This window comes from Venturia canescens, chromosome 5 (genome assembly GCF_019457755.1).
Source record: "Venturia canescens isolate UGA chromosome 5, ASM1945775v1, whole genome shotgun sequence".
Lineage (NCBI taxonomy): Eukaryota > Metazoa > Arthropoda > Insecta > Hymenoptera > Ichneumonidae > Venturia > Venturia canescens.
In genome coordinates this window covers 4,715,782-4,742,974 of record NC_057425.1, presented here as the reverse complement: position 1 = coordinate 4,742,974, position 27,193 = coordinate 4,715,782, and the positions used below count along the sequence as shown (strand labels likewise).

Sequence of the window (27,193 nt, the reverse complement as noted above, 5' to 3'; positions counted from 1 at the left end):
AAAGACCAAATTCTTGACGGGCCCTTTTTCATGCCTTTTTTCGCTCATGCTTCCAACGCGGCAACTCCAAGTTCGCTCATTTGCTTTGTGCGTCGTCTCATCAACGAAACTAAAACTCGAATTTCGAACGACTCTGAATATTGAAATTGTAATCCAAAATACGAGTACCGCTTTAAGGTAGATCATCCCCGAACGATCGAATTTCATGGCTGTCCAAATTGGATCGATTTTTACTTCCCAATTAAGGTTGTAATCACTTTAAATTAATGTCAGAGTTATTAATTCGAAAGTGTAAATAAATCTTTCCAAATTATCTCGTAGCGAATGAAATTACGAGCCATTGATTAGACGGGGATCCGTCACTGACCGAACCCGAAATTTTATTCGTCTCTGGCGAAAATACTAGAGTTTTTTTATGTCAAAAATCGCTTTAGAGAGTGCAAAGGGAAATGAATTAAAAAAAAGTATCAATAAAAAGGCGGAAGTTACGAGTGCTCATTACCAATTTCGTTCAATCTTTAACGTAATATATCTTAATTACTAGTCAGACAATCGTCTCGAATTTTTTCCCAGACCTTCGTTATATACTTCATTGTTATTGCGTACTTTTTCATAAACTTCGTAGGAAGCGTTCATTCATCGTATGGAAAGGTAAACGATTTTTTAAAACTCTGTGTATTTTTCTTTATATATTTAACACGTTTATCTCAATAACCAATAAGACGAATCTTTTAAAATTACCCATTTAAACTCTGTGTAAATTTCAAGACTTTCGTAAGAAAATCGTTTCGTGCATCACCTTAACTGCGACTCCTTTCGTCACGGCAGTCACTGTTTTCGTATAATCATCGATTCTATTTGCACTATCAAAAGTTACTTCGAGTTAATGCTCGCAATAAATCATTTCCTATCTTCGTGCGTGACAAAGATTCAGAGTCGATTCTTCGAGCTCGTTTCGACGGGCTTATGATTGGCCATTTTTCTAACAAAAATCAGTAAACATTTATGAGGTAACGAGCAAATTTGATAACTGCGCGAAGCGACTGTTAAAAACTGTCAGAAAATGGTAGCCAAACGTCAGAAACGAAATGCAAGTGCGAAGCAGATTAAAAAACTCAGAAAAACGGCAGTTTCGAGCAAAAGCAACTTTTCAATCCCGCGGATCGAAAATCGAGCGATAGTTTTCGACGACAACAACAACAACAAGTGGGGGGGTCCCGAAGCGCTTGGGCCTGCCGACTGCAGGTAGAGCTGTGTGTCTCTCGCAGGTAAAGCGAGTTGCAGAGAGTGGCGGAAGCGCGGAGTGTGTGTGTGTGTGTGTGTGTTTGAAAGTGTGCGAGTTCGAGCCGCGGATCGGTCTCGGCTCGGCAGTCTCGATCGTTAAGCCGTACCTGTAACACCTGTTCGTGAGCCTGCTCCAAGTACGTTAAAACTTAATCCTGTTGCTCTCGACCTTAAAAGTAGAGTCTTAAAAAATGTAAATAGTCGTCGGTGCCTCAGAGGTAAAGACAGAAGCGCGGCGATAATGAATTTGGCATTATTAAAGCAAAAAGAGAATTGACGAGTCGATACTTTCGGGTTTCTGGTACTTTGGGAATGAGCCGCAATTCGTTTTGCTTTGGGAGAGAAACGAGAGCGCGCGGGCTTTGTTGGCACAACTGTGCAAAGCCGCTCGTCGAAAACTGGGTGAACGGATTCCTCAAAATTGGTTAATCTACGCGTAAGACATACACGGACGAATGAAGGCATACGAAGGTCGGTGTAGACGAACCTCGCGGCTGTAACGTCAAAAATAATGCTACGATAAGTAAATGACAAGTCGACGATAACCCACGCGCAGTGAGTGGAAATACGAGCGCGCTTCTTCTCTCGTACGTATACACGATCGTACGTTACGTGCGCTCCAAGTCGGCGAGTACGCTCGAACCTCGAGTCCGTAACTCTCGCGACCCATAACGGAACCGCGTAATAATCGGCCCAACGAGAAATTCCCCGTTTTCGTAACGCGACAGTGTGTTTTGTTCGACGATAAAAAAGAAAAAGAGAAAAACGGAAGGAGCACTTGAAATAACACGAAATTACGTAACGTTGTGCTGTGAACGCACGAGGTTTGTCGAAAAAAATAAAATGAAGAAATTCATGTTTACGCTCGCATGAGACGACTGCGATCTGCTCGCGACTCTCGGCTCTCGGTGAGTTTCTCTAAACAGCCAAATTTTCTTCGCTACTTCCCTCGATTTCTGGGAGCCTCGAGAGAAACCGCGGAAGGAAGCTGGAAAAATCTTGATTTTTCTCACTCCCGGTGCCACAGTTTTGTTCCCGAGCTCGTCGACTGTCGCGATCGTCGAATTCTAATCCGATCGAGACGAAGACGAAATTCGGTTGTTCCGGAAACCCGATTAAGGCTGTTCTCGGGACCGCGGCGTCCGCGGCAAATCTCATGAAAAACTCCGAAACCTCTTAGAATCTGTACAAACATGTTTGCTCTCATGACGAGCTGATGTCACCGATCCCTCGGTCAGGTTTTCCTCGTATGGTACTTGAAACGAAAAAAACGTGAAGGGGGAGAGAGTTGCTAAGAAATACGTCATTTCGTGCGGTACTTTTATGTCCTCGTGAGTCACAGCTGGGACTGAGATTTCATGCGCGAATCTATTGATCGAAGATTAATTATGAATTGACTCAGGATTCGCTGGTTCTTTTCCACGCCAAGAATTGTCGTTGAGACGAATTTCCAAGGTTTTAAATGACCGTAATTCATGCAACTGGCACAACGCGATTACCATTAATTTTGGGGAGTGCATCGAATGTTGCGACCTTCCAATTCGAAGTCGATTGTCTCGAGGCTCGGGAAAGTCGGTGCCGAATTCGGAGTTTGATGAGAATCGCATTTTTCTATTCTTCTCGCTCCCACAATACTTCGCCTTCTGCCAATATCCGTTTGCGGCGCTCCCTGAAAGTTTCATTTCACGGTGTTGGTCACACTGGAAAACGCTTTGGCAAAACCAGCAGGTTTTACTTCCACTTATCGCCTCTCGCTCGCCCAGAACTCTCGCGCATCTCTTTATTAAGATTCTGTCATCGATAATCATAGTGAGATTCATTACATCACTGTAAACATCAAAGATCTGTGGAACTTTCGAACATAGCTGACTAACGGTACAGACGAAATCGGGGGAAACTTGATGGCAAAAGTAATCGCGACGATTAATCCCCGCAGCGCCAAAAAACTGGCGTTTTCTTCCTGAACTTTTACTCGACTCGCAGCTGTTCCCTCGGTTTATCTTTCTTCATTGACCAAGAGAATTTCACGCGGTATCCAGCAATAACCATTCGCTTCAACGCATTGTAATAGTTTCTCTTCATCATTTGAAAAGTAAAAGCGCTTAATTGCGAACTTCAGTCCCGCAAGGAAGCGTTGGAAACCTCATAACAGTTTTTTCACATTTCACCTCCGTCGCGAATTCTATTTCCGGAATTTCAGTAGCAAAAATTCTTCGGGAACTCACTGGCAGTTCAGCGGGACATAAAAAATTCAAAAAAATCATCTTCGGAGGTGAAAATCCACCTTCGAAATGATACTTTTGACGGTCGACGCAAAACTGTGTTTTCGCATTGTTCAAATTTTGAGAAACTTTCAGTTTGATACTTCTCAATTAGTTCAGTGGAACAAAAGTGAGATAAAACGAGCGGGAGGTCTCATGGGGGTCCCGCTTTCCGGAGTATTCGAGACCCCAAAATAAACTGGTGATAAACCGTTCGCTTTTTTCTAGGCATCGGCGGATCGGAATTCCGCGCGCTTCCGAGACGAACTTTCTCGACCGTTCTGCACGACACTGTCGTGCCAGAGCAGTGAATCTCACGATATTCTTGGCTCGATCTTTCAATTACCGAAATGGCTTATTTGGGCTTTGAATCATTGAAAAATTTCGTGATCCCGTAGCGTTTCCCGCACTCCTCCAACGAATGACGGTATTTTTCGCGTTTCATATAACTATGCAAAGTAAAAATGGCCGCACGATTCACGTGCCTTGCGGTTCTTTCTCTCCGTTCTGATTGTTGTTGTTTTATATGGTCTATAATACCCTTAACGTTGGAGAGAAAACCGTGAAAGACTCGGCCCGTTATGGAATAGAAATTGCATCGTAAATTCTTCGCGATGTTTACGGGCAACGTGCTCGTTTTTGTTTTCATTATTCTCTCGTGACGAGTTTTCCGAGAGATGCGCGCTCCGTAATAACAATTATCAATATTATTGTTATCTTTATAATTATTATTGTCGTTACTATCACTGCGCGAAAGTGCGGAGAAAAGGTATTGGTGAGGGAGATAAATTTCTCGCGTAGGAGCGAAAAATTAAATAATGATAACCGAAGATTTCAAAATACTTGGCTAATTCACTTGAAACGTAATTTCTGTGGGATGCTGAATCGAAAAATGAGGCGGCGTTACCGCGAAAAAGGGGCTCAACGGTATTCGATCGAAAGGATTAGCAATTCCGATTTCAACGTGCCGAGTCAGTTCGGATTTCGGTTTTTTATTGCAAAGAATCTGAAGATTCTTCTTGATTCTTAGATTCGATTTTTCGATTTCGGGAATCCGGTTCCAAGGATTTTTTAACGCGGATGAAAGAACTTTGATGCTGGTGAAGCGAACTTTTGAACTTTAGTCAACTGACATTTTTTGCTCTTTTTAATTTCTCATTTTACTCGAAGTTTTTCGAGTATTTTTCGAATTTTATGCACGTCGATGGTCCAGATTTTTGCCTCGATTTCGAATCCAGTATCCGTGCGTGGATCGGGGGAATTGAATCGTTGCTTTCTCGCTTCTCGATCAGTTATGAATCGAAGGACGTTGAAGAGTGTTTCGAGTTAACGGGCACAAGGCGTTTCCCTTCATGATCGAGTGATATTTAAATCGAGTGTGTGTGTTTTTTCTCGATCGTTCTCTCTCGCTTTTTCATTTATTATTTATCTCATTCGCGTATTTCTACGCCTCTCGAAAGTTTTTGCATCGCGTACACACGCGATTCGATTCACGCCTCTGTACACTCGTCGAACTCACCGCGCGATGCTGGTTAGTGAATTGCTCTCCGGGATGGAGCAGTGCTCCGCTCTTCACCTTTTCATCGCCCATCTACTCGCCCACTCGTTACGCTGTGAAACGATCCATACAGATCCCGTTCGATTTTGTATCGGCGCTCACCGTGAACTTATTGTGCGAGAATCGCGCGAATTCTCCGGCTCCACCCGCACGTTTTTACGTCGTTAAAGTTTTTATTCGCGAATTTCGCTCCTTGCTATCGAGGTTGAACAAATAAAGCTGCGCATTTTACAAGCCCCTGAAATTTTGTATCTTTCGATTCAAGAAATTGGCGATTGGAGCGAAAAAGTCGATTAAATTTTTATATTCTCCGTCAAATCGATGGAAACCCCGGATCGAAAGAACTCTGGAACGCGGTAGAAACGACGCTTGCAATTCTCGATCGATTGCGCCGCAATTGCTTTCCCTCTCAAATTTTCCCATACGAGAAAACAGAAATCCGAAAGTCCTTCAGCTGACGTGAAAAGTATGAGCAGCAAATGAGCAAGTTTCCTCGTAGCTCGATCGATAATTTTGAGACGTTTATTTAGTGCCGTAAAACACGCATTGAGGCTGAACGTCCTCACTTTCTCGTCTTGCGTATATAGTGCGAATCGAAAAACCTTCTCGCCGATAGTCAGCTCTACGTGCGTGGGGGATCCCACTCGAATTCGTTGACCTCCCCGTTTCCGAGCGATATTCGTTGCTTACTCTTGGATTTTGAGAAAAAGTCTGGATCTCTGTCGTTGGGAGAAAAAATACTTGGATCATTCGAAAGCGCGCTTCGCAGCGAGGATCTGACAGATTAGCTAGCGATTCGAGGATATTTGGAGTTTGATCGAAGATGACAAGGCCAACGGGGTTCCAGAAGTGAACGTAGGCCGCCCGTGTGTATTTTAATTGATAAAAGTCGCCTCCGGCGACTTTTTCAGTGCTCGCTATTCTCGTTCGAACAAAAAATGCTAAACTATAATTTTTTCGAAGGAGAGTTACATGCGCGATAGTAGTTTTGTCGCGGTTGCCAGTTCGCGGTGTGCTGCACCTACGTCAGAGGCGACAACTTTTGCCAAGAGAGACTGTAGAAAAACCGGTCGCGTTGCGCGCTCGCGGATCCGGTGGTGCGAGAGAACGGTGTCCTGTCGATTTGGAATTCTCGATGGTTGTCTCGCGGGACCAGGGCTCGTGTTCGCCAGCGCCGCGTCGGTGCGGGCCGTATCCGCCATTTTGGTGCTCGCGTCCGGCGATGACGTCACGCTCTCGCGTGCGAGTGTGCGTGTGCCCAAGTACGGGGCTCGGTCCCCGTTGGTGGTTCGCTCTCCGTGCGAGGGCTCTCGAATCCTGTTTGGGTGCCGATAAAATGGACGCCGACGCAAGATCTCGAAGGGTTACGTGGAGCCAGAAGGATGCGAGAGGAAAAGCGAGCTGGCAAAAAGCGGCAGGCTCTTTGCACCTGATTCGAAGCGGCCCGGGCGTTCCTCGACGAAGCTCCGACGAGGCGCGACAAAAACGTTGAGACTCGATTCGTCAGCAAAGAAAAACAGTTGGAGCGTAATCCTCAAGGGATTAAAGCCGTTCGAAACAACCTTTTCTCCGGCGGTGCGCGTCGTCCTGACTCCACCGATCGAGCCCCTCTAATTATCACCGAGGTGTGAGCCCCCGAGCTCGAAGAAATCTCGTCTCGATCCCTTTGTCTCGAGTCTCTTTCCTTTCCAACGCGATCTCGGAATCGCATAGAAACAAGTGGAGAAACAAAAGTTGCTCACGTTTCAAACGAGAAAATGCGTCTGAACAATGCCCGCTTGCGGCCCATGACATCGAGTGAAAACAATCGAACGTGAGGCTTTTCGAGCGCGTACGCAAACACGAGACTCCCCAGTAGCCAGGCCGAGCCAGGCTCCTCTGTACGTGGCGCATGTCGCTCCTGGTATAGGATAAACGCATACGATAAACTCGGTGGAGAAAACGAGCGCCGGGTATAACGTCGAGTTGGACGGCGTACACACTGCCGAGGCTGTCCTCGACACGCTCTGCGAGAACGCAATTACGTGACGCGAGACTCGCTACCCATACTAATACCATCGCACTCTGCTTATATTCATACATGAATATACGTATTAATATGTAACTCACGGAGCGCGAATGTCCTGATCTGAATGTGAGTGGCGAGCCCGCCGAGTGCGTATACGTAGAAATATGTAAAACGAAGCATTCCCCTTCGAATTTCTCCGAAAATTGACTGGGGATTGCTTCGATTACTTTGAGCCATCGAGGGACGCCAATTCCTTGATTCTGCAAATCGAGCAAAGTTATTTTGCTTTTTTGGAAAATTCGCGTCGATTAGTTTTAGCTTGTTTCTGATTTCTGATTTCGTGAGCATGAAAAATTGGAATTTGAGGCGATTTTTTTGTGGGTTTGATCGATCGAGAGCAAAAAATAATGAGAAATTTATGAACGAGTTTAGAGAGGAGCGAGGTTTTCTGAAAAATTTATTTAAAAATGTACGCAAATGTTGTTTTCGACATTTTGACTCATTCGACGTGAAACGCCTCATACACATGAGCGTGTGTATCGAGGAACGACAGCCACACGCCAGTGAAAGTCAAGTTGTGGCGTTTGCGCAACGAGATCGACGCGCCATGTGAAACACAGCCGTATCTCCTTTTCGCCTTTTATAACTGAGGTTTCTACCTAACCGCGGCACCAAGACTTTAAAGGCTCGAGCGCGTGGGCTCAAAACTCGCCCAGCAAACTCGAGAAGGTCGTGTGTCTGTGTGTGATGGAGGCGCGTGGAGAGGGCAGTCATTATTCTTTTTACTTCGATGAAAATAAAACAATTTTCTCGTTTATATTTCAACTGTAAACCGTTCACCAAATATTTGAGAACAAATTCGTTTGTTTTCCTTTAGAAAACCTTGCACATTGGGAGTGTGAGCGAACTGCCTGAAATTGAAAGTCCCGCGAATTGTTATTTCCCCCTCCATCGACCTGAGCTCGGAATTTATCTCGAGAATCCAACAATCAAGTTGACTCTATCGTACCCGAAACATTCAACTTTTTCTCATAAAAATGATTCACTCCGATCCCCACGTGCGTTCAGATCATCTCAAATTAGCAACTTTAATCCTCCTCTCCACTCTGTAAGAACGCACGATTTATTCGATGGAATAAAAGTCCAATAATTTTGTCATAAAATCATATAAATTTATGGATTTTGAGTGGACCATCGCGCTCTCCGGGACGAACAAAAAGACGTACGCTGGACTCGGTTACCACGGGCTGCACAAAAGGTGAACGCAGTCTCTTCCATAACTCTTCTCCCCCTTTAATATATAAACACATACGTACATCGGAATATACGTATAGATATTATCGGCAAAATCCATTCTCCATTACCCGAACGCGTGTACCTGGAATTTAAGTACATCTCAGAGTGCACGGCTGTGTACGCACGCGGCATGAGTAATGGGCAATGAAACTCCGCGAGGAATTTGAAGTGGCGCAGGAAGAGCACGAGCAAGCAAGATAAACACGTACAGATAGATTGTGAGGGAGAGAGAAGCTTTTCGCAGCCGCAAAAGAGGGAAGGAGGAAGAGAAGAAAATGAGTATGTGAAATAGAGAAACAGGGGGCGAGGAAGGCGAGGGAAAAAGTAATAAGAAACAAGCCTGAATGGGTGTGTCCGGGGAGCCCCGGAGGTAAAATATCGCATATTCTCCGACGCCGTTTTCAACCCTCGGGAATAAAGATATTTACGAAAAAACAGCCCACTAAAACACGACTGACAAGCTTCAAATCGATTTGGTTATAAATCACGAGAAAAAATGGCTTTTTAGTCGGTTCTCGTGCTACTTTGGTATTTTTATGGAATTCTTGTACTTACGATTACCGGGATCGATGGACGCAGCTGCAGAAGCGCTGCGAATCCCGAAATCTCGAACTTTGCACTCTTCTTCATGGTCGACGGGACGGAATGTGAAAAATATCTGAACAGCGTGATTTGGCTAGTTGAAAAACTGACGCACGGTCAAAGGATCGCACGAGTTGAGTATTCTCTGCGCGAATAGTCAGATTCTCGTCTAGGGACTCGTGAACAAGACCGGAAACGACGAAGGCCGATTTGTGGCTCGGAGAACATCGTCACCGGCGATGGCAGGCGCACGGGTCACGTATCGCGATGAATCCAGTGAGAAAATGATTCCACGATGGTCGACGAGGCTCCGAGATCACGGAGCAATCTGACGTCACCTAATTACTCATTTAATTGATTTGAAAAATGACAAAAGATCGCGCTCGTTCCTCCTGAACTAGGCTCGAACCGAGGGTCTTTGACGCGAATAAAAAAGCGCTTTCTCGACTCACGAGAATCGTTTGCAGCACGAGAATTCTTCTATTACGAAAAATGTTTATTCCTCAAACCGATCCGACGTTCTTCAAATTCATGCCAATTAAAAAACGTGTAATCCCGTCTTGTTAATCCGTCGTCGCGTGTTGTTTCGTTTCAGAGCAAAGCAGAGACGTGCACGATGACGCTAAAGTCGTCGTAACAGCAAAGGCCGAAGAACGAGCGTGTGTGTGAGTGGAGAAACGCGAGACTTCGCCCAAGAACCAAGGTTCGTATGGCTGCCAACTTTTCATTAATCTTAAAAATGGAATCTCGAAGCTGTTTAGGAAAGGGACAATGCTGCGGGCCTCTTGACCAAGGAATTCGGATTCCCGCTCCGAAATGCGCTTTCAAAGCAAACAATAATTTTTCCTATTATTCCTGCACCGACCACAATTGCTTTTCCTCGCTCTGTATTTTGAAGTAACGGTGCCACAGGCAACGAAGCGTGAATTCTCTCTTTCGTATATAATCTTTGAAAGTCAGTGAGCGGGATAGCATCTCAGCCATTTTTTTCACCCGCAAGACAAATGTTAGGACAGTGCACAGGGGCGAAGGCGAAACGGAGATGAATGATCGTGCCACGTCCGCGTAGGGTAGAAATTACTGAAGCGCAAACTTTTCTTATAAAACGAAGAGAGAGAGTGCAAGTGTCATGGAAATCGAGATTGCGAATCGCACTAATTTTCAAACGCACACAGCGATATAATGACGCTGAGCGTTACAATTTTTTTTTTCATTGAAGTATAACTTGAGATGAATTATCTCATGCAACCGAACGTTATAATTTTCTTCAATTTCCTGCAGAACGCCATCAAACAGCGAATCTCATTACTTTAGTCACGTCACATTTTCACGAGTGTGTCCTCCAAGAGCCTTTGTGGCAAAATCCTTCACTGGATTGCTCGTAAAGATTCTTCCCAAATCAGCGGATCATTCACTCGCCGTAGAATCGTCCGAAAGTCCCCGAAGTTCGAAAATTCTGCATTCGAGCTCATTCTGCTTCGCAGCTCTTTCGTCGTTCTTGGTTGACGACTAATTTGCCAGTAAACGAGACGAGGCCGAAACGGAGAAAAACGAGAGACAATAAAGTCGGTACCTGCAAAAGCCTCGTCGGTAGCTCGAGGCCTCGAATTTTCACGTTTCTTACGCAACAGCAGACCTAAAGTTTGAGCGTTGACCTGGATTCGTTTGACTCGAGCAATAACGCCCGTTCGCTCGACTCAAATCGCTAGAATTTTCATGTTTACGGCTCCGAGCGTTTTAGCAGAAATCGTAACAGTTTACAGCCGGCGGATAACAACTTCGAAAGGGCGCTGGAGCTCCGTGCCCCGGATGACAGAGTCCTCGCAGCTGCGATACTTTTCAATCGAACGTTTCAACGTCCTTGCACAAAAGGCGCTACAAAAAATCGGCGTGCGCTGAGTCTTTGAGCACGTTGGGTCGAACGCATATTCTTAACTGTATGCATATAATGTGCATTGCACATTCTACAGTCGAGAGTGAAAGTCGTATTCGAACAGGAACACCATCTGGCCACACGAGAATCGAGTTATGGCATTGAATTTTTTCTGCGTGTGTCGAGACAGCGTTATATTCACTCGTATCGATTCTCCTTAACTGTAAATCAGATTTTCGAGCCCCCTTAAGCAGAGCCTGCATTTATTATGGGCCCAAACTTGTTTTTTTTACGGAGAGGTTTCTTGTGGATAAAATTCATCGAACTTGCTAACTAAAAAGACTGTTAGGGGATTAAGTAGGTTGGGGCAACGAATTATTATGACAAATTCTCGCCATTTCGAATCCAGAAAGAATTGGAATATTTTTTCAGTTGTTTATTCAACTTGTTTTTATAGCTTTTCGAATATTTTTCAGAGAATTTACATTCCAATGAGTTACGAGCCAGCAAATGAACTTTCGAGAATTGCACAGCGAGTTATCAGGAAAAAATGTTTTTTTGTTCTAAGATGAAAATCACAAAAGGAACGTTTTATTTTTGCTGACGGGGAAAGAAGTGAACGTTAATTTTCGTGTTTCTATTATTTTCGCAGACGATGTTGTCACATTTGATATCGTTGCTCCTCGCGATCGGGCTCCATGGAGTTTCGTCGCAGAGCAATTACGCTTCTCAGGGGAACAGCATCGAGTACCAGCCAGGACTGCCGCCGAGCACTGTTCTCGATGGCAAAGTCACCAAGCTCGATGACATACAGCCGATTATATTTCTCAATCGTACAAAGGCTTATTTGAACTGCGGTCAGGGAAGTATGGAGGTTGAATTGAAGTTCGAGGAGCCTTTTTACGGGCGGGCGTACGCCGACTTCGATCGCAACAGTGCCTGCATGGTGAAAGGGCGTGGATTGGATCACGCGACGCTGGAGCTTCCTTTGAAAGGTTTCAACATTTTTCTCATCCCAAAAATGTCATTTTATTTGCATCCTTTCGATGATTCGAGCACCAAATTTCATCAGCCGGATCGTCCAAAATTTCTGAGTTTGAGGTATTCGTAACTTCGTTACGACGACTCCAACGTTTTGACTGACTTCATATTTCCATGTTCCATTCCGCATCCGTTTCTCGTCCGCACCACAAACGTTCGCCTCCACTCGAATCTGTAATCAACGAAAGTTGCATTATTTTCGACAAATCAATTGTTCAATCGAACGAATGAAACTCCAATAATGAACAACCTCGTGCTCCCCCAGGATGCGGAACTAAGCAGGATCCTCAGCGGGTTTTTACGAACAACATCGTCGTCCGATTCCATCCCGGTCTGGAGATGGACGGCGACGAAGTTATTACGATAGTATGTCGCTACCCACCCCCGATAACACCGCATCCGGAGATACTTGACAGATTGTAAGTTGTGCACAAGATCCAATAGCGACGAGTGAGGAGATTCGTTCCGAAGAAATACGGTTGAACCTGAATTGTTCCCGCAGCATATCTGACCCGCCGGAGCCGTTGCCAGGGACCGAGCCACCGCTCAAGGGTTTCCAGATTTTACTGACGATCTGTGCGCTCCTATTTCTCTCGTTGTTACTGCTCGGCCTCGGCTGCTCTTACCTCTGCATGAAGAGACGAAACGTCCGAGTCGTCCATCGCCAACCGTTCGGAAGTGGCACGGGATCTGAAATAACGAAATTGTCGGGCTCGTCGCTCGGCAACATCTCCATGTTCGAAGGACTGAAAATCCCGAGGGCGCACGCCCTGCTCCATGCCGCACCATCTTCCTCGGGAAGCGAAGCCAATCTCGTTATCGATCATTCCGACACTTTGCCGAGCGATTACCCCAGCGAGAGCCATTCGGAAGTCGGTATAGAGGCAAGTACACTCTTCGAATAATCTCTCCTGAAATCGCATTACCAAATGATTGGACAATTTTTTTTATGGGATCTGATAAACGCGTTGGTTTTATCGGACACGAAATGCGAGCGTCGCGTCTGCTGAAATATATTCGAGTCCGTTGTTTTTTCATACATTTTTTTTGTAATTAAAAATAGCAAAAATGAATCGAACGTTTCGGGCAATTCTAAAGATTTAACGGAAACGGTTGAGAAGACGAAGAATAAAATTGTTTGATAATTCATGAAAGTATTTTTAGAACGTGTCGTTAGAGCGCTTTCCGATGATTCGTGACAATTTCCAGAAAACTATTTTCTCACGTTCTTCTGTAAAACGCGAATACCGAGATTGTCCGTCTGTTTTTCTCGAACTATGAAAACGTTAAATTTTTCGCAGAGAAAACAATCCTTTTAATTCCCAGGGATTGTAATATTTCTATAGCCATTGTTTTGACTAATAACACGGATGAGATCGTGCATATAACGAATAAGTAATAACATCGGTGAATGTATCGAATGATTACAGGTTGACGAGGTAAGATCACTGCCAGTGTCATCAGTCGGTTCGTACGAGAACAAGGCCTTCTTACATCATCAGTCTCTAAATCAACAGGTGGAAGTGCGAGCCTCGAGTTCGATCTATTCGGAGACGACGATGGACGTGGAGACATCGGCGATGACGTCAGCGACAGCGTCGAGAATAACGTTGCCGCGTCATCCGGTAGCAGTGCCGATCGAGCCGAAGTTCGACGTGCAGATGAGGGTGAAGCGGGCGCCTCCGCCGCCGCCGAGTCCATTGCCTTCGGAGTCGGACGCGAGTATAATGCTTGAGAGGAATTTGACGACGATACTTGAGCGGGAGGAAATAGCAAGATCGATCGAGAGTCCGATGCAGCGTATGACGACGTTCTCTTACGTTCCGGAGTTGCATATGCCGCCGAGCAACACGGTTTCGAGGCAGCAAACGCCGCCGGTTTACTCGAGGATATTGCGGAAGCAGGCAGAGCGGGAGAACCAAACGATCGAAACGCTGAGCTCGCCAGCTCCAGGTCCGACGATTCACCGTCCGCGTTCGCTCACGACATTGACAGAATTCGCGGAGACCGAAATGTTGACGGAAGTGACGGACTCGTCGCACGCGAAATACCGGGTCGCCAACATCCTGGCCCCGACGCCACCGCCCCCGCCGCCGATCGCCCCGTCCTCCCACGTGGCGATTCAGCACCGGGAATTCGAACGTGAGAACGCCGAGCCCCTGGTCGAGCCGATCGTGGCAACGAGACGTCCCGAAATAACGACTCACGAGGTCGACGACGTTTTCTTGAGAACTGTAACAGAGAAGAAAACGATAGAAGACGTGGAGAGACACCGACGTCAAGTGACGGAATACCACGCCCGGCCCAAGCCGCAGCCGGACCCGAAGTGGGACGTTACCATCCGGAATTATCCGACCGAAGAACTGCCGCCACCGCCGCCGGAGTGGGAAAACTTCTCGGACGTCAGCTCAGCCTCGAATCTTACCATCACCAACGAGCCCCTCATTCACAGAACGATGCCAACGCATCTCGAGGACGACGCGACCATCCAACCGACGTACAACACCCGCGGGGACATACCCTCAAGACCGGGTCGCGGCCTGCTGGCCCACGACGACAGAGACGGCGCCGGCTCCGATTGCTCCAGATCCGGAAACAACTTCTTCACCCTCGCTCGCGTTCTCGAACCTCAATACGCCGCCGAGCTGACCGACGACGAGAAACGCAGGTGGCGAGAAATCATCTCGAGCGAGAGCACTCTCCGGACCCTCCTGACCGAAGCTGTCGTCAAAGAGGACTACGAATTGATCAGAAAAGACGCCAGGTACACCACCCTCTTCCCGCCGACCAAGTGGGACGTCATCATCAGAATCCTGAGCCCTCCACCCGGCTCGACCTCGTCCTCCTCCCACTGGAAGGGTGGCCAGCGCTACAAACGCAGCAAATCTTCCGAGTGGGACAGCAGATCTCGCAGATCTTCGTTACCGACTCTCTACGAGTACGAAAGTGACGGTGGCAGCACCCTCAGAACCCACGATCATTCCCGACGTCCCAGCGACGTCCACTTGCCCAGCGACTCGCACCTGCGACGTCTCGGCTCGACCATGAGAGCCGGCAGCGAAACCGACCTGTCGGAAATGACGCGTGACTACGCCCGAGTCGAAAGAGACGATTTGACGAGTCTCAGCTCCTTCGAAGCCGACTCTCTCGTCAGATCCCTCAGCCAACCGAGCATAGGACGCTCCGCGTCCGAATTCGCCTCCCAGTGGGGCGCGGGCCAAGCGAGGGCTCTTCCCACTTGGGACAACGAGGGCATTCCACCGAGCTCGACCGAAACTACTCCCCTCGCTGTCCGACGCGGCGACAGGGTAGAAGTCATGGCGAGCTTCGATGCCGGCATCCGTGAAGGGCCGCCCGGTATTTCGACAACTTTCACTCGATCAACGAGATACACCGAAAGCGAAAGCGTTCGAATGACCGACGGCCAGAGGTCCTCCTGGTTCCACGATGATTCTGAGCCTGAAATGCAAATTTGATTTATTCGACGACGTCGATTATCTATCGATGACATTTGATCCAGCGATTCCAGGCAATCCTGGATCAAGGATTCTCAGAATCCAACGAACGAGCTTACCACGGAGCTCCCCGTTTATCAAACGATAGTCAAACGATGTTGGATCTTTCCAGTTCTCCTAAACCCATGTCCTAAACCCATCTCCTCGTCCGGTAACCAGGGCAATCACAAGGGTTGACTAATATCTTTTTTAATGGTTTTCGAATGCTCGTCTCCCTGGTCGAACATTCAAAAATAATCGTTCGTTCACATCTCTTCAAAGTGCCTGATCGTTCGCCTCCTAATCCATCGCGTACCCGACAAAACTAGGAAAATCCAACTCTTCCAACGATACGTACTAACGCTCATTGCGGATCTAAATAAACGCTATTCAGCTACCACACTTGCCTTCGGTTTTCAAACGACCACGTCAAATACTTTTACGTTCGACGAGAGACTGCGCACACTGCCGTACTTTCTCACCCTCCTCGAAAAGAAGGAGGCCAAGAAAAACGAATGGGAACACCAGTCCTTCCATTTCCTAATCAAAAGACTACTTTTTACCATACGGAAATCCACCCTCGTCCTTACGACACTTCCGGGCTCAATAACCAAGCTCTCTCATCGTGTTCCAATGCTATTCTTAGGAACGTTCACGCCCATTTGTCCAGCTAAACTTTTTTCACGATCAGAATTTTCATCAGAATCGAGAATTTTCAAGTTTGTTTTTCGTTGGGAACAGTTTTTGGAAAGCTGACCAAAACAATCGAATTCAAAAGGAGAAGATGAGAAAGAAAAAGAAAAAAGTTGAATTCGATTCGCACGAGCGAAAATGCGAACGATATTTTGCCGAGGAATTCTGAGGAAAAGGGAAATTCTGACGGAGGAAATTTTTAGCTGAGAATCTGCCTAAAATTTCGAACATCAAGTAGCCAAGATTCCTGCAACGTCCTTGTACCGAATTTTTTTGTGCACTGGCACGAAGACAATTTCGAGGAGCTTCGATACTAGTAACGAAGCCGATAAGTGTTTAATACATTTTGAATTAGATTTGCTGAACTTTCCACTTGCCACTCGTTCTCCTGGTCGAGCTTGCTCGAATTTTTCCCTTTTTTATTACATCTTTCCCTCTCTGATTATTCTCTTTTCACTAATACTAAAGAGGGACGAGTGGGACTGTAGAGTTTGGCAGAATAAATTGCTTCGATTTGCTTGAGGAGAAAAATCGAGCAGCAAATAACGAACACGTAAAAGCAATTTAAATCTCATGTTGCATCACGTTAATCCACAAATCGCTTCCCAATTAACAACGCTCGAGAGACAAACTCGACCATCGATCGCTCCAATCCGATCGTTAATCAAATTAAAAATGAAAAAAGGAGTTTAGAGTACGAAGGAATAAATAAATTCAGAAAAAACGAATCGATGGACCGAACAATTCTCTGACTCCCTACCCCAGCCTCTTCCTCTCCACGTGCTAGTGATTTTAGTTTTTTAGGTACACAAGAAAAAAACTACGGTGCTGGGTCTACGAATGACTATTAACTTTAGAAGTTAGCCTCTCATTAGAACTTAAGAAAGGCGTAGTGCTCTCGCTAAGGGGAACGACAGAAAATCGTTTTTCTTTATAGTCAAATACGTACGTAATAATAGAAGGTATTTTATTGAATTACGTCTCAACTAATCGAAGTCATGTATGAAAAATTATGTCGGCGAACGTGGCTAATTTTATTCGTCCAATACCTTCGGACTCTAATGGCTCGTGTTAAAATCTCGTGCCAGATACACGAATTTAAAATTCAGTGTGCAAAATTTTTGTCGTTTTTTACGTCACGTTATGAATCATTTGGAAAATTCATTTTTCGCTATTCATTGCAAAACTCTGCAATCTCTTCGTACCGTCTCGTGACTTCCTCGTCTCGGTCTTGCCTGAACAATTTTTCATGTATCCTTATCTTTTCCGTCCTAACTTCACAGCTTTTCATAGAAATCCTCACGAAGACCAGATCAGTATACGAGACCACAATTGACACGTTTGAGGAAACTTTTTTTTCTTTCTCAATGGCATACCTCGATTCCCGCGAGATACTTTGACCGTTTTTCCCACAACACTGCAGTGATTTTTACTCTAGTAGGGCTGCTACGCATTCCCCCTCCCCATTCCCATAATACATACACTGTACATAAAATAACGTCGAGTAAATATGAAGCTCGATAGAATGCGAGCGAAGAACAATGAGAAAATATGATGACTAGAAAATTCTTTGTTTCTAGGAAATTGAAAATAATGCAACAGTTATATACAAATTATAAGTTACGTGTTACTCGGACTTGAACTACTTGACCCTCTAGAAATCTAGCACAAGTTTAATACGAGGGACAAATTTTTAATAACGATGTAATTCTCTGTTATTATAACTTTTTTTATTGCGAAATAAAAGTTTAACGAAGCTGCTTACTAATTGAAAATTGCTTGGAAATACCCTCGAACCTGGTCACGATATTATCAAATCATTCCCTAGGACTTCACTTTCGAAGCAAATATTCATCGCTACATATTCATTTTTCTGCATTCGTTTTCATTAATTTTAGAGACCCAGAACGATGTTTTTCAGTTTTTCAGAGGAGTACTCGAGTGCAATTGTCGACTGAGGAGGCAAAAAGATTTTTAGGTCATGAAATAAATGAGTAACATGAGAATTTAAATGATCATAAATATATATATATATATGGAACTTATTGTACAATGCGTTTTTCGGGGTTCCTTGAGGCCCCGTGATAGAAAATAGTTGTCAAAAACTTAAACATTAAAGCCACATTTTTAAAAAAAGCTTATGACGGTATGGACTACTTACAATGAAAAATCGAGAAACTCGTCGAAGTTTAGTTTTGAACTTTGAGTTATCATACGCTAGGAGATAATTGCGTCGGTACGCTTTAAAATTATGCGCTGCAAGCCATGCATGCCTCACGATTATCGCGTGCGCAAATGAACGATGCATCCAAGTCTTCGCCGTTACTTTTATCGTTGTTTTCTTTGGATTCCTTCTTCGGGCTTGGCAGTCTCGATTTGTCGACTGTGAATTGCAAGGGATTCGCCGCTGGTCTTGTTCGAAGATAGTACATTCCTGTTTTCAAGCCCTGGAATCGACCACGAAACGATGAATCAATAAACAATTCGAACGGAAGTGAAATCAAATTGACTGATTTTTAAAATTGATTGATTTTTAGTCACTTGAAATATTGAGTCACATGAATTAGAGAAACAAACGACTTACTATTTGCCAACCGTAGAAATGCATTGACGTGAGTTTCTCTGTGGTCACTTTAGCCATATGAACGTTCAACGATTGTGATTGATCAATGAAGGCTCCACGATCGGCAGCCATTTTCAAAATCGTCTTTTGCGATATCTCCCATACGGTTTTGTAAAGAGGTTTGAGTTCGACGGGAATACGATCAATATCCTGGACAGAAATGTATGTTTAACCATAGCCACTAACACTATGGAAATAATAATTATAAAATTGATATTTTATTAAACGTTCAATTCACCTGGATCGAGCCACGGTTCGCGATAATTTCATTCTTCATGTCATCGTCCCACAAATCTCTATCGGTTAGATCTTTGAGCAAATGAGGATTGACGACTTGGAATTCACCGGACAAAACTCGTCTCGTATATACGTTGTTTGTATACGGCTCGATCGACTCGTTGTTTCCCAGTATTTGGGCGGTTGAGGCTGTCGGCATAGGAGCCAGTAACAAGGAATTTCTTACTCCGTGTTTTGCTATTTTTTCTTTGAGTTTTGCCCAATCCCAGAGATCAGTTGGTGTCACGTTCCACATGTCATATTGAAGAATCTGTAAAAATATTGAAATTACAGCTACTTTGTAAAATGTGATTTCTTCTGTATTTTTTTTTATCACTGACTTTTGTGATTCTTTCTAAAAAAATTTTCAACAGAATCAAACTTACGCCTTTGCTGACAGGGCTCCCTTCGTAGGATTCGTACGGTCCGAATTCCTCGGCGAGTTCGCAGCTCGCTTCGAGCGCGCCATAGTAGAGCGTTTCGAAAATTTGTATATTAAGTTTTTGGGCTTCTTCGCTCTCGAAAGGATAACGCATGAGAAGGAAAGCATCAGCGAGGCCTTGAATACCGATACCTAATGGAAATAAAGTTTTCAATATTACTCAATGTCATTTTCCTTTTGCTTCCTTCGCTTTTTATGCTCTTCGATTTTCTCGATGGTAAACGAAACAAAAGTACTTCAATTGTATTTGCTCTTGAAATATAGTAACGAATCTGAGAAACAAATAATTTACCGATGGGTCGATGCCTCCGGTTCGATCTTTCCGCTTCAGGAATCGGATAATAATTTATATCGATGACTTTGTTGAGATTTCTGGTTACGATTTTCGCCACTTCTTTCAGTTTTTTGAAGTCAAAGCTCTTCGACGACGAATTTACGAACATATTGACTGCTATCGATGCAAGATTGCAAACTGCAACTTCGTCGCTACTCGAATATTGTACGACCTCAGTACACAAATTGCTGCTTTTTATTGTTCCAAGGTTTTGTTGGTTCGATTTTCTGTTGCAATGATCTTTGTACACCATGTATGGCGTTCCGGTCTCGACTTGCGACATCAAAATTGCTGTCCACAACTCACGTGCTGGAATTTGACGTTTGTACCTTCCTTCTCTTTCGTATCTAATAATCATTATTTCAAAGTTTCGTCATGATTAAACACATTGACAAGAAATATCGATTATTATATTTGCTGTATTAAAATGCTCCAGAAATCAAAATTAATTTATTGAATGAACGGTGAATCATTCAATGAAGAGTTTCAAGAAACACAAATCACAATGAAATTTTAAATAATTTAAAAAATTCAAGGCTAATACGAATTCATTGCTTACTCTTCATAGAGCGTTTCAAACTCTTCGCCCCAATTTTCCGGAAGTCCAGGGCATTCATGCGGGCACATGAGACTCCAATGGGAGTCAGCGAGGACTCGCCTCATGAAAAGGTCCGGAATCCAAAGAGCGTAAAACAATTCCCGGGCTCTGTATTCTTCTTTGCCTGAAATTCATACAATAGTAAGATTCATTCGATAGTTCAACATCATAAAAGACTTGCAAAAAAAAGAACTAATATTATGAATCGAATAATTTTTTGTTCATAAAAACAAAACTGACCTGTATTTTTCTTCAGTTCCAAGAACTCGAAAATATCGGCATGCCATGGCTCGACATAAATGGCGAAAGCGCCCGGTCTTTTATTGCCGCCCTGATCGACGTATCGAGCTGTGTTGTTGAAAACTCGGATCATTGGGACCAAACCATTGGAAATGCCACCAGTTCCCATAATTTCGGTACCTGTTGCTCTGATGTTGTGAACACTCAGGCCAATACCACCAGCGAATTTACTAATAAGAGCGCATCGTTTTAGAGTGTCAAAAATTCCGTCAATGCTGTCCTCAGTCATAGTCAACAGGAAACAACTGTAATGGAATTTTATTTTTTATTCATTATTTTTTTATCAGCTGCTGGATTAGAATTGTGAATGATGAGGGTTGGAAAAAATCGAGTAGCACTCATTGTTCAATTGCAAACCTGGATAATTGTTGTCTCTGCGTGCAAGCGGCAAAGAGTGTCGGTGATGAATGAGTAAAATATCTTTCTGACAAAAAGTCGTAAGTCTCAATGACTTTATCAATATCGTCAGCGTGAATGCCAACCGCCACTCGCATGAGCATGTGCTGTGGTCTTTCGACAATTTTTCCATTTATTTTCAGTAAGTAACTTCGTTCCAGAGTTTTAAAGCCAAAGTAGTTGTAATTGTAATCCCGGTTATAAACTATTGCGGAATTCAATCGATCTGCATGTTTCTGAATGATTTTGTGATATTCTTCGCTGATCACTGGCTTTTTCACCTTTTCGCCTTTTCTCACCTCTTCCACGTTGTACAAGTCTGCCATTACCTCTGAAATAATGAAAATTCATCAAACACATGTCAATGAAGTATTTATGGAAGTTCGATTTTTGACGGTGCACTGAATTTTTTATTTGTATCGAATCTAAATCTTTTAAAATTATCAATGCTCAAATTGGCATTTTTTCTACCATCAGCAGATACGAATTATACCTCATCACTTGATGAAAAACTTACCACTGAAAGATTTTTTGGTTTCCTTATGGAGATTGGACACAGCTATCCTAGCAGCAAGAATAGCGTAATCCGGATGCTTAGTTGTCATGGTAGCTGCCGTCTCAGCTGCAAGATTGTCCAATTCGACGGTTGTGACGCCGGCATACAAGCCGTTGATGACCCGCAGAGTAATTGCTGGCTAAAAATTGAAAAAATATAAAAATGACATTGTAATTTTTACAAATTATCCTAGATTGAGAAAAAAATATTATTCTCATGGATCAATTTCATTGACCATCAGATCTGAGAACGTACCGGATCAACCCATTCCATGTCAAGGCCAGCACACAAGTTTTGAATCCTGGATGTGATTTTGTCATAGTGAATAGCCTCTTTTCGGCCATCTGAAAAATGAGTGTTTAAAAAAATCAATATATTTCAAGAAGCACATATATAATAAAAAAAATTTAGTAATATTCATTGTCGATCCATCTTTTAATCTGTTTGAAACAGTAAGCAAGACTTTTGCGTTGGAATCTTCAGCTTTTTACTTGCTAAAATTGCTGTTTTGTTGGAAATCAGCATGTTCGAATCTACCTAAATTTCAATTTCCAACTCTTCTTTATTGTTGGTTAATTTCTAATATAGCACAAATCGATTCAAATGTTTTGACTTTTATTGGAAAGCATTCAACTTAAACAGTTTTGCACTCAAAGCTTGTCTCGATTATGGATTGATACTAAAGCCTGTGCTTCGGATTTTGGTAATCATAAAAGTTTATCATCCGTGCCTGTTTACATTTTATTGTAGAAAATCATACTCGTATTGAAGATTTATTTTGCTAGTTCAGTTGGTAAAATTTTAATAACTTTTTTTAACAAGAACACCCTTGAATAGTTGTTTTTGCCTTGAAAAAGTTGTTCTAGGACAAACATTTTTTTATCTTTGACAAGGATTTAAAAAAATGTAGAAAAAATTTTGAGTTTTCAATATGATCGCGAGTATGCTTGAACAACCATAAGTTCCTTGAAATTTAGTATTCTCAAGAATACGTCGCAAATTCAAGGATGATTACTTTTTCTAGATGAAAATTGACTTGAACGATAGATATTCGACAGAAACTTTCAGAAACGTTACATTTTTTTTTTTACTATTGTTATTATAGCGATTGACGGTTATGATAAGCGTACTTACCGCGTTTTATAACGAACAATCTGTGCTTGGGACTCATTTTTCCCGGCAGGTCAAAAAATGGCAAATATTCAAAATGTAATAAATTATTAAAAACGATTTTTTGTAGGTTTTCTTTGCCTCGATCAGAGTTAAGTGCGTTAAGAGTAAAGTACGACGATCTTTGCTGCTCGACGTTCCGTTCTGCGATTCTCTCGGATTCTGGCGGCAAACTAAACTTTAGATTCGCAGTATTCACACACTATTTTCAACGTTGCATGTATACACAAGCTTACAGAATAGTGTGGTTACACCGTTAACGAAACGCGCTTAAACGGTATATGCTTTTGGCGCCAAACGGAAACTCGCGATGTAAAGCTGCAAGGTTAAGCGGATCAGCCAATTACAAGCATTGAGAGAAAATCTTCGGAAATTCTATTGGACAGGTTTGATGTGTACTTGTTCGGTTTTGGCGCCAACCAGAAAAGCGAATCATGAGTATCAAGAAGTTATTGGAATATTAATATTATGAAAACTTCACGGTATTCTGTAAGCCTAATGGCCGTTTTCTCCGACGCGGTTCAAACTCAGTTCAATTTTTTTCATATAGTTTCGAGATAGGATGAACCGAGTTTAAACTCAGATTAACGTTGGAGAAAACGGGCATATATGTTTTTTTGCGAATCTGGGAATGAGTTATTCAAATTTTCGTTCGGATGAAGCTTTTGGAGGAATAATAACAATATATACATAAAATTCACTCCGGTAAGCTGTCTCTCGGTCGGTACAGACGTTCTCCATCCAAAGAAGTCAATGCGAGTCCGCGTTCCAGCATGCGTGTGTTTCATTCCAATGGTCAACGTTTTCCGTTAGTGGCGTTCAATGTCAATGTTCGATGTTCAATGGAAGTGAACTCTCTTCCGGTTGAGTTCTGAATCGAACAAGATGGGTACATAAAGATTTACGATTATTATTAAGTTTTTTCAATGTTCGCAAGTTTTAAACAAACAATTCTATCAGACAATTGATATTACTTTATGTCTGAAATTTCCGTACACTTTTGAAATTCCAAAATTTGTTTTCCGCGTGAAAAACAACGAAAACAAAGAAGTTAGCTGCTGCACGTGCACGCCTGGTTAACAGTATTTTCACGCGTTCTCTTCAAACAATTTCTAACAATTCAATTTTTCAACTAATCCATCAATTTTGTTCTGCTTTGAGGTTGTGGGCTGTAGTTTATGGATGGAAAAATGTTTTCTTCTCCGGATTCTTGTTTTGCTTGTTTTCTTTATTGATCTACAATTTTTCGTTGCAGGTAAGCCTCGTGGATTGCGTACAGCCCGGAAACATGTTAATCATCGTCGGGACCAGAGATGGAACGACAAAGATTATAAAAAGGCGCATCTCGGAACCAGATGGAAAGCGAATCCGTTCGGTGGGGCATCCCACGCGAAAGGAATTGTTCTTGAAAAAGTGTAAGATCATTGGTTATTAACACTTTTTTTAAATGATCCGTTCATTTCAAAATGTCACCTTTTAATTGCATTGTTGTTTATTACATGACTTGAATATTTAATATAACTTGAACTAAAGACTTTTGGAAGGCAACATTTCTCATTTGACCACATATTTCTAAAATTATTTCTCAGGTATATTTCAGAAGTCCAACATAAATTAATGGTTGATTTGATTCGAATATCTTGAAATTCTAATTTGCTTGCTTCTACAACATTTTTAATGTAACGAATTTAGCAAATAATAGTAAGCCTACTACAATATGTCTATCAGCAGAGTGATTTAATTATTTGATTTTTTTTTCAGGGGTGTGGAGGCAAAACAACCCAATTCTGCAATCAGGAAATGTGTTCGAGTACAGTTGATTAAGAATGGCAAGAAAATAACAGCTTTTGTACCTAGAGACGGTTGTCTCAATAATATAGAAGAGAACGATGAAGTTCTAGTCGCCGGGTTTGGGCGTAAGGGACATGCTGTGGGCGACATCCCTGGCGTCCGTTTTAAAGTTGTTAAAGTGGCCAATGTTTCGCTATTGGCCCTTTATAAGGAGAAGAAAGAGCGCCCTAGATCTTAAGTCTTTGAATCTGTATATGGCTTATTTATTTAAGAACATTTAAAAAAAATAAAAACTTTCCTGTTTGGAAAAAACAAATTTATCAGGGTGATATGGTTTCACTTTATATTCATAAATTTTGTTTTTCAAATTCTTAGACCAGTTAATTTTTAGTTCAAAGAGTACATTCATACTTGAACTTTTATAGTTTTAAAGCGATAAATGATCTGAATCCTTGAGAGAAAAATCCTCTTGTAGAACCTCGCTGGTTCTCAAACTAGTTAATGCGGTCATTGGAGCAAAAATACTCCAAGATAACTAAGTATAGAAAGGTTACGAAAGTATCAAGATTTTTAGTCGTATTTTTAAAAAAGTTCACTAGTTCAATCATTATTTTGTAATCTGTGGTACTCCTCGATGGCAATAACGATGTTTTCGATCGTACAATCAAGTGCCATGTCCTGTCGTTTCAGTGGTTCAATCGTGGCGCAATTCGCAATTTGATCCTTCGATTGGAATGACTAGAAAGATGGAATAATTAAAAAATATTTCGTCATTCTCGAGCACTTCACTACTATTTTTTATTTTCATATGGAACGTTCGACAAAAATTTCAAACGTAATTCCGTTGAATAGGTATTTTCACAATATTTAGAAAAAATAAAATATTGATCAATTCCGTGGCTGATCTGGAATAGGATATATATAATTTACCTCTTTGAGAGTTGTCATATTTGAATATACATTTTGGATACAATGATCCATTGGTTTTGAAGGAACAGCTTTTGACTCGCAATTATCAGGCTTTGACCAAGTAGATGCATTCTCAAAAGCTGTCAAAAATTTCGAAATACGTTCTTTCAAGTCTGAACAATTACTGGTGTCTGGATTTGACTCCGATTGGGAAAGCTAGACGAACAGAATGTATCGAAGTTATAATATAATCAATAAATGTGAAATTTAGTTGAGAGAAACAGAAATGAATTTTAAAAAATTAAATAGATTCTTCATTAACAATGTTTGTTTAATTTTCCTTGCAGCTATAGTTTGTTAATTCACTAAAACCTAATTTCGGAGTACGGTTATTAAAGTAAAACTATTTAAATCAATTTCTGAAAATGAATCATATTTACTTCATTCTCGGGCTCTGCATGGTCATCGTGATTATCAACTGTTCGGTTTATCCCATTAGCGAGTAAATCATTTTGGTTTTCATAGGATTTCTGATTGTTAACAGTTGTTTTATTTAATCGATCTCTGCAGTGTTCCAGAACTTGAAGTGCTCCGTTGTAAGACAGTTTTTGAGTCAACTGTGAAGTTGATAGTACAGCATTGAAATTTTCACTGCATTTCTAAAAAATGACAATGTCTGTTGAGTCTTTCAAGTTTTTATGAGAATTTGTACTACATTTACTTACTTTGTACAAATCCAGAACATCAACTTGGCCATTGTTACACGGCTGATCAACCAGACAAACACTGTTTATAAATAGCAATAATCTTTTCAGAGTAAATATTTGGTTTTTTATTGGAACTCTTCCCTGGAAAAGAGAGTATGAAATTTGGAATGAAAAAGCCATTTATACAAATATTTTTGATGATAATTAGCGAGTATAATTTTGAAAATAAGCTTTTTGAGCATAATGGTCCCTTTAAATCTTTGTTTAATTAACATCTAACTTTTTTCACTCACCATAAGAACTTCAGGGTCATCAGAAATACCCATTTCCGAATACCATTGAACAACTGTGGATTCATTAGGTTTGTCTGTAAATTCTTTACCATTGACATCGGAAACTTTTCCAAAGAGCCAAGATAAAAGAAATACTCGGTTTTCACACGCAAGAACTATGTCTTGCATATCATTACGAGTCGCCTTTGCAACACCAGGATATTTAATTTGTAAAAGTTTATCGTACAATTCATCTAAAACTACTTCCACATTATCCATTACGACCGTCGCTGTAAACACGTGAATAAATTTAAATTGAAAAAAAATATGCATTTATTATTAGAATTTTGGAGAAGCTTTTCTTGGATTCTCAAAATAAATACTCATCTCCACTAATCTGTTATTTATGCCTGTATTTTAAAGTAAAAAAAATTGTTTACGTTTTACGATCACTTGTCAGGCAGATAGAATACATAACACATAACCTTAAAAATTGACTGATCTTTGTAAATTATGAAATACAGTGTTCGCGCGGTGTCCTAATTGAACGAAAAGGCCCTAATGGGAGGTTTTAAATATAATAAATATAATACACTCAAGAGTAACATCCGTTTTTAAACTTTAACATAATTAGGGTAAATAATTTTATGAAAACCGCTAAAAATATATAATTTGAAATTTCCATCTGCTCCGACGGTACAAAGTTTATCAACAAAGTTCAAAGTTTTG

At 42.2% G+C, this 27,193-nt stretch overlaps 4 protein-coding genes across 11 annotated transcripts; 2 read left to right on the top strand and 2 right to left on the bottom strand.

Annotated features, from left to right (window-relative positions):
* The first annotated feature begins 1,308 nt into the window (after positions 1 to 1,308).
* On the top strand, positions 1,309 to 17,854 carry pot (papillote). 3 transcript variants are annotated; one of them, XM_043418812.1, is made up of 7 exons: positions 1,309 to 1,421; positions 9,585 to 9,692; positions 11,515 to 11,857; positions 12,169 to 12,322; positions 12,406 to 12,787; positions 13,334 to 13,342; positions 13,421 to 17,854. In XM_043418812.1, the coding sequence occupies exons 3-7, from the start codon at positions 11,518 to 11,520 to the stop codon at positions 15,377 to 15,379; spliced, it is 2,844 nt and encodes a 947-aa protein (XP_043274747.1). In that variant the 5' UTR covers positions 1,309 to 1,421; positions 9,585 to 9,692; positions 11,515 to 11,517; the 3' UTR covers positions 15,380 to 17,854. The 3 variants fall into 3 exon arrangements, with proteins under 3 accessions (XP_043274747.1, XP_043274744.1, XP_043274746.1); XM_043418809.1 differs by having other exon boundaries at positions 13,334 to 17,854; XM_043418811.1 differs by lacking the exon at positions 1,309 to 1,421 and adding an exon at positions 1,501 to 2,192 and having other exon boundaries at positions 13,334 to 17,854.
* Positions 17,855 to 18,096: 242 nt separating this feature from the next.
* RnrL (Ribonucleoside diphosphate reductase large subunit) lies at positions 18,097 to 22,970 on the bottom strand. Its single transcript, XM_043418813.1, has 11 exons — positions 22,750 to 22,970; positions 21,871 to 21,959; positions 21,577 to 21,754; positions 21,021 to 21,390; positions 20,604 to 20,908; positions 20,325 to 20,487; positions 19,724 to 20,112; positions 19,376 to 19,563; positions 18,952 to 19,260; positions 18,675 to 18,863; positions 18,097 to 18,537 (listed from the first exon to the last, which is right to left on the bottom strand). Exons 1-11 carry the CDS (start codon positions 22,784 to 22,786, stop codon positions 18,340 to 18,342), a joined length of 2,415 nt encoding a protein of 804 aa, XP_043274748.1. The 5' UTR covers positions 22,787 to 22,970; the 3' UTR covers positions 18,097 to 18,339.
* Positions 22,971 to 23,544: 574 nt separating this feature from the next.
* LOC122411668 (40S ribosomal protein S23) lies at positions 23,545 to 24,892 on the top strand. The gene is made up of 3 exons (XM_043420653.1): positions 23,545 to 23,674; positions 24,041 to 24,200; positions 24,547 to 24,892. The coding sequence occupies exons 1-3, from the start codon at positions 23,671 to 23,673 to the stop codon at positions 24,812 to 24,814; spliced, it is 432 nt and encodes a 143-aa protein (XP_043276588.1). The 5' UTR covers positions 23,545 to 23,670; the 3' UTR covers positions 24,815 to 24,892.
* LOC122411667 (uncharacterized) lies at positions 24,824 to 27,186 on the bottom strand. 6 transcript variants are annotated; one of them, XM_043420650.1, is made up of 6 exons: positions 26,852 to 27,184; positions 26,486 to 26,774; positions 26,211 to 26,333; positions 25,926 to 26,144; positions 25,507 to 25,701; positions 24,824 to 25,314 (listed from the first exon to the last, which is right to left on the bottom strand). In XM_043420650.1, the coding sequence occupies exons 2-6, from the start codon at positions 26,741 to 26,743 to the stop codon at positions 25,177 to 25,179; spliced, it is 933 nt and encodes a 310-aa protein (XP_043276585.1). In that variant the 5' UTR covers positions 26,744 to 26,774; positions 26,852 to 27,184; the 3' UTR covers positions 24,824 to 25,176. The 6 variants fall into 6 exon arrangements, with proteins under 6 accessions (XP_043276585.1, XP_043276584.1, XP_043276586.1 ...); XM_043420649.1 differs by having other exon boundaries at positions 26,486 to 26,764; XM_043420651.1 differs by having other exon boundaries at positions 26,486 to 26,754; positions 26,905 to 27,184.
* Positions 27,187 to 27,193: the final 7 nt, after the last annotated feature.